The 14,221-nt window shown below is 39.2% G+C and overlaps 1 protein-coding gene across 1 annotated transcript in view; it reads left to right on the top strand.

Moving 5' to 3' along the window:
- ADGRA3 (adhesion G protein-coupled receptor A3) overlaps positions 1 to 14,221 on the top strand; it is a 134,396-nt gene that overhangs the window by 72,759 nt on the left and 47,416 nt on the right. The window contains exons 9-10 of the mRNA XM_042936795.1: positions 1,569 to 1,770; positions 2,701 to 2,856. Of these exons, the coding sequence (XP_042792729.1) occupies positions 1,569 to 1,770; positions 2,701 to 2,856 (358 nt within the window). The remainder of the gene's footprint in view (positions 1 to 1,568; positions 1,771 to 2,700; positions 2,857 to 14,221) is intronic.

A 14,221-nucleotide genomic window follows, 5' to 3' on the forward strand; every position in this document is an offset into this window, starting at 1 on the left:
AGGGTAAGAAAACCCTTGGATATTAGTCTTTTAAACCCAAGGTGAAGAAGCAATGCAACATCTTTAGCTCAGCTGCTTCTTCATGGCTTTTTTAAAAAACTGTCTTTTTGTCCTTTAAAAAAAAATCTCTCTGACCTGAGTATGTGGAAATTAGCATTTTATTATTGCCAGGAGCTAAGTCCTTTATGTAGATTAACTGTTAACAGATAATATTTACACTGTATACTTTAAAGCAAAATAGACAACATTTGGGAATTTTGTTCTATTCTGCATTTTTTATTACGTGCTCATGATGTGTTTTCTATTTATGGTGGATTTTCTCTTCCTACTCATAATTGGAGTATTTTACAAATTTAAAAATAGGAGAATCTAATTGGAGTATTTTACAAATTTAAAAATAGAAGAATCTAATTATTTAACTGATTAATGAATTAGCTTTCAACACTCCTTAGTATATTACATGATTGGACTTTCACTGCATTAATAAGATTTAGTTTAGTGTTGCTTAGTCTGTTTATGCAGATTTTGGTGATGAATTATATTTCGGCATGACTGATGCTGTAATTTATCAGTTCCTGTGTTACAGGTCAGCTGTAACTTTTATTAAATATATTCACTTCAGTCCCACTTTTGGAGAAATGGAGCTCAAATGACAAAGATTTCTCCTAGCTGTTAGTGGCAATCCATGCCAGTTGCATAGGGAGCAGTTTCTCCCAGATAAATTCATTCGTGTGTCGTGTTGGAGGTCTGCTGGGCGACCCCCAAGTGCAGAAGTTTGCTAGGAGGACTCGCGTGGACTCAGCTTGTCATTGCGGTCACAGCTAAGATGCATTATAGTGATGTAGTAAGACACATAGCAGGATAACCAGGGGACGGACCTAGGTGCATTCTGGAGAGATCCACGTGCAGGCTTCTTCCTGCTCTTTCTCTCCCATGAAGATCACACACAGCATGCTCCTCCTTCAGCCATGAAAAGGCAGCAGCCTCTATGCAGCCCGTGGGAGACTCAGCACGCCGAGTTCTTATTGCTGGCCGTGTAGACACCCTCTGCCTGGCATGTACCAAAATTTCAGACTCCCAGGAAGAAAGCAAGTTTCAGCATAATCCCTGCGGTGTGTCCCAACAGCCTGGGCACGGTGAACAGCCCTCCAGTTCACTGTTTGTGGGAATACTGCAAGTCCCAAATACTCCCAAGTCCCCAGTTGTCCCAGCAGGCCTTTCTAAGGAGAGCCATCCTGGCCCTGCTGTGGTGACTCTTGTCTGCACATCTGCTGACTCTGTGCCGTATGTGGGATTTTCTTTTTTAAGACAGTTTTCCTGTGTGTTTATAGCAATATTTAGAATATTTTAAGGAAGTATGCTATGGTATTAAAATATATGTGGCTGATGGTTTAAAACAGTTCAGTTCATGCTAACCTTTTTTGTAAAGTCTTCGTTCCGAGAGGAATTTGTTTCTTCTTGATTTTTCTCTCTGATTATACGTGACCTGTTGTCATCCTTGATTTTCTCCCCCTATTACTTGTGTTCCACGTGAGTGTTTTCATACAGTTTTGTCTTCGTCTCTCTAGATGGCCCAGAACGTTGGCAGGCATCACTGCGTACCTTCAGTGTACTCGGAACATCCATGGCAGTGGGATCTACCCTGGAAACCCGCAGGATGAGAGAAAGGCTTGGCGCAGATGTGATAGAGGCGGCTTCTGGGCGGATGATGATTATTCTCGCTGCCAGTATGCAAATGATGTCACTAGAGTTCTTTATATGTTTAATCAGGTAACTAGAAAGTCTTCACGTTGACTGAGGTGGTTAATTTATTTTCGTTGAAATGCCAGGTGTGTGTTTGTGTGTGTGTTAAATACGAGTAAAGCACAAGGATTTGGTGTTTCCATTCAGTTGCTCTGTCTTGGGGATTAGGCTTTGTCACCTCAACCGGTATTCAAGGCCCTCTGTGGTGTCGACTTTCCTTTCCAGTCACTGCCTGACTCAGTGCCTTTGTTTGAATATCTTTATCATCTATATTCACTAGACCGAATTCCCAGCCATCCTTCAAATCCATCTGGGAAGCCACCTGTTGGATTCCTTTTATAATCTCTTTGTCACGAGTGATCCCTTGTTACACTTGTACTCATATGTCTTTTCTTGTATTCTCTCCTGTGCATCCTTTTAAACCTGACCACGTTGTAAGCAGCGGGAACATGGCCTCCCTGTGACACATTTTCTTATGCTCCTTGGTAGCTGTTATGTCCTTGGTGTAATGGTTGGTGCTGAGTTGTGTTTAAGTCAATAAATAAGCAAATGTAAAACATTACCGGCAGAGCATGGCAGTATAGATACATGTTTAGTAAGTGCTTCATACTCTCGTGCATTGGGGCTCCAGGGGAGTTATTGATCCCTCCCAGTTGGAATACTCAGGAAAGGCTTTACTAAGCAATTGGAATTGAGTATGTGTAGAATTTGGATAAGCAGAAAAGAAGAGATGGTGTTGTGTGTTTACCAGACGTGTTTTCATGTATTACTATGTTTCATTTAAAGTTAAAAAAAAAAAATTTGCCTTTAGGTTGGTTACCATTATAATGCCAGTTTTCTCCGCTTTGAAAAAGCATTTTTAGAAGGTCCTGGTGATAAATGATAAAGACTTTGAATTCATTGCCATGTTTTGAATGCAAAGATAAAACGCCAGATTTTTTGCCTTTTTAAATACAGATGCCTCTCAATCTTACTAATGCTGTGGCCACAGCCCGACAGTTACTGGCTTACACTGTGGAAGCTGCCAATTTTTCTGACAAGATGGATGTTATATTTGTGGCTGAGATGATAGAAAAGTTTGGAAGATTTACCAAAGAGGAGAAGTCCAAAGAGGTATTTTTCTGGTTCACATTTGTAGCATATAGCATGTCAATGAATAGTCATGTGATAGAGTTGAATCTGTAGTTTGTATTTATTTAAAAAAATTCTTTTAAACTCTTTTATTCAGTTTTGAGAGACAGAGAGAGACAGAGCATGAATGGGGGAAGAGCAGAGAGAAAGGGAGACACAGAATCCGAAGCAGGCTTCAGGCTCCGAGCTCTCAGCTCAGAACCTGACGCGGGGCTCGAACTCAAGAATGGTGAGATCGTGACCTAAGCTGAAGTCGGACGCTTAACCGACTGAGGCACCCAGGCGCCCCTGAATCTGTAGTTTTTAAATAAAAGTTTACTTATTTTGAGAGAGAGAAAGAGAGAGCAAGCAGGGGAGGGGCAGAGAGAGGGAGAGAGAGAATCCCAAGCAGGCTCCATACTGTCAGTGTGGAACCCGGTGCGGGGCTCAAACCCACAAACTGAGATGATGACCCTGAGCCGAAACCAAGAGTTGGACACTTAACCAGCTGAACCACCCAGGCGCCCCTGAATCTGTATTTCTAAAGCATCTTTATGTTTGCTCTATTTTAATTAAGTATACCTTTTAATTTCCAAAGTATTGAGAAATGTATGCTGCATTTACTATAGTAATCTGTTAGAACAGAGGTGAACAATCCGTTCTTGGGAATTAAGGTATCGTGATAGAGCAGAGCCAGCCTGTGAGAGAGCAACTTCCTGCCTCCACATTGTGGGCTGGCTAGAACTATTCCCAGGCATTCTGGGATTTCTCCTGTCTACACAGGCATGTGTTTATCCTTCTCTTTCTCTTCCCCCACCACCCAGTTTTATTGAGAGACAATAGACACTCATCAGTACATAAGTTTAAGGTGTACACCATGATGCTTTAACTTACATATATTGCAAAATGACCATCACGATAGGTTAGGCTAACATCCATCTTCCCATATAGATACAATAGAAAGAAAAGAAAGAGAAAAAGAAAAAAGAAGAAAACAAATTTCTTCACGTGATGGGAACTGTTGGGATTTACTCTAATAACTTTCCTATATACCATGCAACACTGTTAGCTGTTTTCATTTGTGCGCTACATCCTTGGTACTTAAAACTGGAAATTTATACCTTCTGACCACCTTCCTCCAGTTCCGCCCCCTGTCCTCCCAACCCTCTGCCTCTGGTAACCACAGGTTTGTTCTTTTTCTGTGAGGTTTCTTTTTGTCCACATGTAAATGAAATCAGGCAGTATTTGTCTTTCTCGGATTTATTTCACTTAGCATAATGGCTTCAAGATCCCTCCATGTTGGAATAAATGATAGGATTTCCTCATTTTTTAAATGGCTGAATATGATTCCTTTGTGTATATATATATATCACAACTTCTTTATCCTTTCATCCTCAATGGATCATAGGTTGTGTTATTATAAATAATGCTGCTATGGACGTGGGAGTGCAGAGCCATCTTCAAGCTAGGGTTTTAGTTTCCTTTGGATATATTTCTGGAAGTGGAATTTTGGGATCATGTGGTAGTTCTGTTTTTAAATTTTTTAGGGTCCTGCATATTGTTTTGCATTGTGACTGTACAAATTTACATTCCTACCAAGTGCACAAAGGTTCCCCTTCTCCATATTTTTGCCAGTGTTTTCTTGTCTTTTTGGTGGTAGCCATTCTAACAAGTCTGAAGTGGTACCTCATTATGCTTTTAATTTGCGTTTCCCTGATGACTAGTGATGTTAAAGACCTTTTCATGTACCTCTTGGCCTTTCATATATCTTCTTTGGAGAAATGTCTATTAGGTCCTTTGCTTGAGTTATGGAAGTTCTTTATATATTTTGCATATTAACCCCTTAACCAGATAAATGGTTTGCACATATTTTTTCCCATTCTGTGAGCAACTAGGTTGTCTTTTCACTTTGTGGATGGTTTCTATTGCTATGCAGAAGCCTTTTAGTTTGATGCAGTCCCATTTGTTTATTTTTGATTTTGTTGTTTGTGCTTTAGATGTCATATCCAAAAATCGTTACTAAGACCTATGTCAAGGAGCTTTATTTCTGTCTTCTTGGAGTTTCATGGTTTCAGGTTTTCATTTAAGTCTTTAATCCATTTTCACTTAATTTTTGTGAGGAATGTGAGATAGGGGTTCAGTTTCTTTCTTTTCCATTTTAATATCCAGTTATCACAACACCATGCATTGTGAAGAGACTGTCTTTTCTTCATTGAGTATTGTGGCTCCCTTGTCAAATATTAGTCGACTGTATAAGCTGGGCTCTTGTTTCTGTTCTATTGGTCTGTTTGTATTTATGCCAATACCATACTGTTTTGATGACTATAGCTTTTATAGTATAGCTTGAGATCTGCAAGTATGATGCCTCCTTCTTTGTTTTTTCTCAATATTCTCTTGGCTATTCAGGGTCGTTTGTGTTTCCATGTAAATTTTAGGAGTATTTTTTTCTACTTCTGTAAAAATTGCCATTGGAATCTTGATAGGGATGGCATTGAATCTATAGATATCTTTTGGTAGTGTTGACATTTTAACAATATTCTTATAGTCCACGCACATGAGATACCTTTCCATCTATTTGTATTTTCTTTGACTTCTTTCATCGGTGTCTTGTAGTTTTCAAGGTAGAGAACTTTCACTTCATTACATATATTCCTAAGTATTTTATTGTTTTTGAAGTTATCGTAAATGGAAATGATTTCTTTAAAAAAATTTTTTTAATTAAAACATTTTTTAAGTTTATGTATTTATTTTGAGAGAGGGAGAGAGACAGACAGACAGACAGTGAACAGGGGAGGGGCAGAAAGAGAGAATCCCAAGCAGGTTCTGTGCTGTCAGCCCAGAACCCGATGACAGGCTCAAACTTACAAATTGTGAGATCATGACCTGAGCTGAAACTAAAAGTTGGACACTCAACTGACTGAGCCATCCAGGTGCCCTGGGATTGATTTCTTTATTTCATTTTTATAAAATTCATTGTTAGTGTGTAGAAATACTACTGAGTTTTAATGTTAATTTTGTGTCCTGCAACTTTACTGAATTCCCTGATAAATCTAACAGTTTTTTTTTGTTGTTGAGTCTTTAGGATTTTCTGTATATAAAATTATATCCTCTGTAAATAGACACAGTTTACTTCTTTGTTTCCAATTGTGATACCTTTTAATTTTTTTCTAGCTTGGTTTCTGTAGGTAGGACTTCTTGTACTATATTGAATAAGTGTGGTAAAAGTGGGTCCTTTTGTCTTATTTATAATCTTAGAATCTTTCACTATTGAGTATGAGGTTAGCTGTGGGCATGTCATCTATAGCCTTTATTATGTTGAGATACATTCCTTCTATGCCTAATTTGTTGGGAGTTTTTATCATGAATAGATGTTGAATTTTGTCCAATGCTTTTTCTGCATCTATTGAGATGATCGTATGGTTTGTTTTTATTCCATTCATTTGATATATCATATTGATTGATTTATATATGTTGAACCATCCTTGCATCCCAGAGATCAGAGATAAATCCCACTTGATAATGGTGGGATCTTTTTAATGTACTGCTGTATTTGACTTACTAGCATTTTATTGAGAAGTTTTGCATCTACATTTATCAAGGATATTGGTGTGTAGTTTTCTTTTCTAGGAGTGTCATTTTCTGGTTTGGTATCAGGATCATGCTGACTTTGTAAAATGAGTTTAAGAAGAAGAGGGAACTCTTCAGTATTTTGGAAGAGTTTGCATGTGATTGGTTTTAATTCTTCAAATATTTGGTAAAATTCACCAGTGAGACCATCTCATCCTGGGCTTTTTTTCATTGGAATACACACACACACACACACACACACACACACACACACACACACATATATACACCCACATACGTATACTTATGTATATATATACACACACATATATGTATACTTATACGTGTATATACATACACACACACACACACACAAATATATATATATATTTTTTTTAATTTTTAAACATTTATTCATTTTTGAGAGAGACAGTGTGAGTGAGGGAGGGGCAGAGAGAGAAGGGAGACACAGGATCTGAAGCAGGCTTTAGGCTCTGAGCTGTCAGCACAGAGCCTGATGTGGAGCTTGAACCCATGAACTGTGAGATCATGACCTGAGCCAAAGTTGGACACTTAACTAACTGAGCCACCCAGGTGCCCTGGAATATTTTAGATTACTGTTTGATTCTTCCTACTAGTAATTGGTCCATTCACATTTTCTATTTTTATCTGATTTAGTCTTGGTAAGTTTTATGTTTCTAAGAATTTTTTCATCTAGGTTGTCTAGTTTGTTGGCATATAGTTTTTCATTGTTTTCTCCAGATCCTTTGAATTTCTGTGGTATCGGTTGTAATGTCTCCTTTTTCATTTATAATTTTGATGATTTGAGTTTTCTTTTTTTCTTGGTTGGTGTAAGGGTTTATCAGTTTTGATTTCTTTTCAAAGAACTGACTCTGTTTTGGTTACTCTTTCTATTGTTTTTTTGTTCTCTATTTCATTTATTTCTTCTTTAATCATCATTATATACATTTTTTCTTCTGCCGCCATTGAGCTCACTTTGCTCTTCTTTTTCTAGATCCAGAAGGTATAGAATTAGGCTATTTGGGATTTTTCTTGTTCTTAATGTAGGTGCTTATTGCCCTTAACTTTGCTTTTAGAACTGCTTTTGCTGCATCTCCCAAGTTCTGCTATGTCTGTTGTGTTTCCATTTTCGTTTGTCTCAGGAATGTTTTTTTTGTTTTGTTTTTTTTTTGCTGCATCTCCCAAGTTCTGGTATGTTTGTTGTGTTTTCATTTTCGTTTGTCTCAAGAATCTTTTTTTTTTTTTTTTAAGATATTATTTTTAAATAATCTCTATACCACATGTGGGACTCGAACTTAGAACCCTGAGATCAAGAGTCACATGCTCTACCGACTGAGCCAGCCAGCCAGGTGCCCCTCAAAAACTGTTTTTAAATTTCCTTTAATTTCTTCTTTGATCTACTGATTATTGAGTAGAGTGTTGATTTCCATATGTTCATGAATTTTACTGTTTCGCTCTTGCTACTGATTTTTGATTTCATGCCATTGTATCAGAAAAGATACTTGGTCTGATCTCAGTCTTCCTGAATTTGTTAAGACTTGTTTTGTGGCCTGATATAAGGTCCATTCTAGAAATTGTTCTGTGTGTACTTGAGAGAAATGTGTGTTCTTCTGTTGTTGGGTAGAATGTTCTGTATATGTCTGTTAGGCCCATTTAATCTCTAATGTTGTTCACATATACTGTTTCCTTTTGATTCTCTGTCTGGGTGATCTGTCCATTGTTGAGAGTCAAGTATCAAAGTCTGCAAGTACTATTGTTTTACTGTTTGTCTCCTTTTCTGTTAGTTTCTGCTTTCTATATTTAGGTGTTCCAATGTTGGGTGAATGAGTATTTACAGTTGTTAGATCTTGTTATATTGACCACTTTATCATTTTATAATGATCTCTGTGCCCTTTTACCACTTTTAAAGTCTGTTTTGTTTTTGGTTACCATTTGCTTAAAATGTCTTTTTCCATCCTTTTCTCCCAGCGTAGGTTTGTCTTTAAGGCTAAAGTAAGTCAGCATATTGTTAGATCTTTTTTTTTTTTTCTTTAATCTACTGAGGCATTTTCTTTCTTTTAATTGGACAATTTAATCTTAAAAAAAATTTTTTTTTTTCATGTTTATTTCTGAGAGACAGAAAGAGACAGAGCATGAGTGGGATAGAGGCAGAGAGAAAGGGAGACAGAGTCCAAAGCAGGCTCCAGGCTCTAGGCTCTGAGCTGTCAGCACAGAGCCCAAGGTGCACGCAGGGTTTGATCCCACGAACCGCGGGATCGTGACCTGAGAAGAAGTCGGATGCTTAACCGACTGAGCCACCCAGGCGCCCTGGACAATTTAATCTTCTTAACATTTAAAGTAATTATTGATAGGTAAGGACTTACTATTGTCATTTTGTTAATTGTTTCTTGGTTGTTTTGTAGATCCCTTATTCCATGATTCTTATCTTGCTGTCCTTTTTGTTGTTTTGATATCTCTTGGTATCAGTATATACTGTTTTGACTTCTTTGTTGTATTTTTTGGTGTAATTAGTATAAGATTTTTCTGACTGGTTGCTATGAGGCTCACATAAAATATCTTAAACTTATCACACTCTATTTTAAACTGACGGCAACTTCAGTAGAGTTTGTAAACTTTGCAGTTTTACTTCTCCTCTCCCTCACGTTTTAGGTTACTTCTGTTACTATTTATACAGTACAAAAAAACACATAGGGATGCCTGTCTGCCTCGGTTACTAGAGCATGCGATTCTTGACCTTGGGGTCGTGAGTTGAAGTCCCATGTATGGCATAGGGTGTATTGTAAAACAATTTTTTTTAATGTAAATTATAACAGATTGTTGTCATTATGGTTGTTTTAAGTATATTCTTTTAACTTTTAAACTAGTTTTAAGTAACTTATGCCCCACTATTACCATATTGCAGAATAGAAAATGCCCATATATTTGCTGTTACCAGTAAGATTTACACTACCTTTTTTTAAAAAAAAATAAAAATGTTTATTTGAGAGAGAGTTAGGGAGGAGCAGAGAAAGAGAGGGGAGAGAGAATCCCAAGCAGACTCTGCACTGTGAGTGCAGAGCCCAATGCTGGCTCCATCTTTTGAACCATGAAATCATGACCTGAGCCAAAATCAAAAGTCAGATGCTTTACTCACTGAACCACCCAGGTGCCCCAGCCATTATTGCTTTAAGTATACTTTCTCTAACTTTCTCTTTCTTTTCTCCTTTTGGAATTCCCGAAATGTGAATATTGTTTTGCTTTGTTTTGTTGTTTTTTTTTTTCCCCATTGTGTCCCATAATTCCTGTAGGCTTTTTTCACTCTGTTTCAGAACATTTTTGCTCCTCTGACTCTGGAATTTCCAGTGTCCTATTCTCTCTAGTTGTTGATTCTTTTTTCTGCATGGCTGAAGCGACCTTTGAAGCTCTGTTGAATTCTTTAGTCATTATATTTTTCAACTCTCGGATTTCAGTTTGTTTGTTTTTTAATTTTTTTTTTTTTTTTTTCAACGTTTTTTATTTATTTTTGGGACAGAGAGAGACAGAGCATGAACGGGGGAGGGGCAGAGAGAGAGGGAGACACAGAATCGGAAACAGGCTCCAGCCTCCGAGCCATCAGCCCAGAGCCTGACGCGGGGCTCGAACTCACGGACTGCGAGATCGTGACCTGGCTGAAGTCGGACACTTAACCGACTGCGCCACCCAGGCGCCCCAGTTTGTTTGTTTTTTGATGGTTGCTGTTTTCTTGTCAGACTTCTTATTTTATTCATGTATTGTTTCCCAAGTTTTATTTAGTGGTGTCTCTCTTTTCTTGTAGCTCACTGAATTTCCTTAAGAGGAGTATTTTAAATTCTTTGTCGGACAGTTCTTGGATCCTCCATTATTGGAACTCGATGAGTTTCCTTTGGTGGTGTCATATTTACGTGACTTTTTGTGCTCCTTGATTCCTTATTTGAGTAATGGGGCTTCTCCTCTAGACTTACCAGTTTTGTTTTTTCACTGGTTAGCTCTGTTTGGGTTTCTGGGTGTGTCTGCTGGTAATGGCCTTGGGCAAGTGGGACCTGCTATTATCATCTACTTTTGGGCCAGGCGGCTCTTAGAGCTCTGAGAATGGGTACAGGGACTTGTGCTCCTGGCTTGGTTGCCTACCCTGCTGAGGCTTTGTGGTTGCGCGAATTCTCCGGTCAGACTTACTAGATATGGTCTGGACTGGATACCATATTCCGGGGTAGGTGGGGCCATGGTTTAGCTTCCCTCCAGGGAGAGCCATCCTTATTGTGAGTTTTAGTCACCCCGATCTTGTTATATTGCTTAATTTCTTTCGTAATATCCTGGAATAGGAGACTATTTTTCGGAACTTTTTTGAAATTCCTAATGATTGTAATACGCAAGTTAGGAAAATTTGGTGACTTTGAAAATGAGCACATTTTGGGGTACCTGGGTGGCTCAGTTGGTTAAGTGTCCAGCTTAGGCTCAGGTCATGATCCCATGGTTTGTGAGTTCAAGCCCTGTGTTGGGCTCTGTGATGACGGCTCAGAGCCTGGAGCCTGATTCAGATTCTGTGCTTCCCTCTCTCCCTGCCCCTCCCCTGCTCATGCTCTGTCTCTCAAAAATAAATAACCATTAACAAAATATTAAAAAAGAAAAGAAAAGACAACAGGTATATTTTAATAGGGCCATGTTCTTAAAACTATGCTTGTCAACATGATATCCTTTATGTGAAAACATTGACAACCACCATTTTCAGAATGAATGAGCAGAAAATAATGTTTCAAGTAAGTTTTTAGATGCAGATTAATGTATTAAACGTTAAGTTTCAAGCTACTTGAGAACTAGTGGCTCTTATGTGATAGAGTCAGTTACACAAAAAGGTTCTGCTCTGTCAGCACACTGTCAGCTTGGAGCCCGATGGGGTGTTTGGACTCATGAACTGTGAGATCTTGACCTGAGCCAAAATCAAGAAACATGCTTAACCAACCGAGCCACCCAGGCACCCCTCATGTTTACTTTCTAGTAGTGTTGCCCTGTGTGGTTTTCCAAAGTACACAGCACACAGCTGTGTAGAAACACTGGACTGAACAAAGTCTAATGTATTTCTTGATGTAGGACCTCCCAGATTCATTAATAATGTTCAAAGGTAAATACTGTCCCTAGTTCTTCTACATCATTTAAACCAAGGAACTTTTTTTTCCCCCTTTTTGGTACACTGCTTATTAATATCTTGCATTTTGGTGATAAGTTTTGGAACTTGGAACTACAGCCCCAGTACCCTACGTGCTTTATTTGATAGGATGTAGTTACTAAAGGAAGAAAAACAGTTACATGTATTTAAATGAGACTCAGGTCAAGGGACCATTTGATAATGAGGTAACATTTTAGTGTTGCTCTCTGAACTTCAGACCACAGTTTTCTTAAGAGCTGTCTTGCTACTTGATGGTCTCTCTGGGCCACAGCCTACTTCCGGTGGTAAATTTTCCAGTGGTGGGAGAAGCTGTCTGGATTCTGGCTCTGTGGTAGTGCTGCTTTCCATTTTGATGATAATCACAGGTTGGCTGCTACATGATGAGAAATCATTCATGGAAGTGGGAATGGTTTGAGTCCCGGGAATAAATGGCATATCTTCTGGAATGTGGACATTGAGAAATATTTTGCCAATATATAATGCCTGTTTATTCCTTCACTGCCCTGTTTATTCCCACGCTGCCTGTTTATTCCCACGCTGCCTGTTTATTCCCACACTGCCTGTTTATTCCCTCACTGCCCTGTTTGTTCCCATGCTGCCTGTTTATTCCCACGCTGCCTGTTTATTCCCACGCTGCCCTGTTTATTCCCACGTTGCCTGTTTATTCCCACGTTGCCTGTTTATTCCCACACTGCCTGTTTATTCCCTCACTGCCCTGTTTGTTCCCACGCTGCCTGTTTATTCCCGTGCTGCCCTGTTTATTCCCACGTTGCCTGTTTATTCCCTCACTGCCCTGTTTATTCCCACGCTGCCTGTTTATTCCCTCACTGCCCTGTTTATTCCCACGCTGCCTGTTTATTCCCACGCTGCCTGTTTATTCCCTCACTGCCCTGTTTGTTCCCACGCTGCCTGTTTATTCCCACGCTGCCTGTTTATTCCCGTGCTGCCCTGTTTATTCCCACGTTGCCTGTTTATTCCCACGCTGCCTGTTTATTCCCTCACTGCCCTGTTTATTCCCACGCTGCCTGTTTATTCCCTCACTGCCCTGTTTATTCCCACGTTGCCTGTTTATTCCCTCACTGCCCTGTTTGTTCCCACGCTGCCTGTTTATTCCCGTGCTGCCCTGTTTATTCCCATGCTGCCCTGTTTATTCCCATGCTGCCCTGTTTATTCACATGCTGTCCTTGTTTGGCCTGAAGGAGCTTTGTGCGCCTCTCAACTCGTGAGGAGTCACATGGTGCCCAGAGGTGTGCATTCCCCCACTGCGTGCGGTGAACGTCTCCACTTTGGTGTGCTGTCAGGTAGATGCATCTTGTTGAGGACAGGAAGTGCATAGGGTTTCATGAGTTACTTATTAACCTGAGGCCCTTTCTTTATTTTTGAAATGGGATGATATTTGCCCTCTTTAACTTGCAGTGTTTGTGTGCACAAGTGAGAAAATAGAGGCGAAACTGTTTTGCAGAATCATTGAAAGCTATGTTATACTTTCATAAAGTTAGGAAATTTAACATTCTTATCTCTGAAGCTGAGAAGTAGGTTCTTTAAAAAAAAAAAAAAAAAAAAAATCACCAGAATGCTTTAATTACTTAACTGTCACTTTCACTGGTGACATTAGCGGTAAAGTGTGAATTAACTTTGGAAACAAATGATGGCAAGTTATTAAGTATAAATAGGAGAAACAGAAGAAAAATATTTAGGATTGAATAATTGAGGTATAAATGTACTATCATCACCTGTGGTCGTGACAGGCATCCTATCAGATTCTCTGGAAAGTTAAAGTATAGGCCATAGCTGTCACCATTTATTAGAACAGTAAAAAGAAATCATGATGTTTAAGGGCTTCGTTTTATGTTAATTACCATGAAATTATTCTAAGGTATCCTGAAATGCATATGGCTTAGTTGGACAAATAATTAAATTGATTTTTTGCATTATATCCAAAAAGTCACTCTGTTATGAATAATTCATAAGGGAAATATTGTGAGGCAATTGCTTTTTAACCTATGATTGAGTCTAGGCAGCTCAGGCTGGTGCTCTGTGATCTTAAGGTGGGTGCTGAAAGCTTTCCAGCCGTCAGATCCAAATGGTGTATTTAGTGGACTCTTTTTTGTTTTAATATTTGTTTTATTTTTGAGAAACAGAGCACATAAGGGGCAGAGAGAGGGGAGACACAGGATCCCAAGCGGTCTCTGTGCTATGAGCACAGAGCCTGATGCGGGCCTGGAACTCACGAACTGTGAAATCATGACCTGAAATGAAGTTGGATGCTTAACTGACTGAGTCACCCAGGCGCCCTTTTGGTGGGTTTTTTTTTAAAACAGCTTAAGGAAGGGGCGCCTGGGTGGCTCAGTCGGTTAAGCGTCCGACTTCGGCTCAGGTCATGATCTCGCGGTCCGTGAGTTCGAGCCCCGCGTCAGGCTCTGGGCTGATGGCTCAGAGCCTGGAGCCTGTTTCCGATTCTGTGTCGCCCTCTCTCTCTGCCCCTCCCCCGTTCATGCTCTGTCTCTCTCTGTCTCAAAAATAAATAAACGTTAAAAAAAAAAAAATTTAAAACAGCTTAAGGTTGTCTGTCAGGCAATTTAAGTGTCTGTTCCATATTTACACTAGTGATGTCTCTTATGA

This window comes from Panthera leo, chromosome B1, assembly GCF_018350215.1.
Source record: "Panthera leo isolate Ple1 chromosome B1, P.leo_Ple1_pat1.1, whole genome shotgun sequence".
In the NCBI taxonomy this organism is placed as follows: domain Eukaryota; kingdom Metazoa; phylum Chordata; class Mammalia; order Carnivora; family Felidae; genus Panthera; species Panthera leo.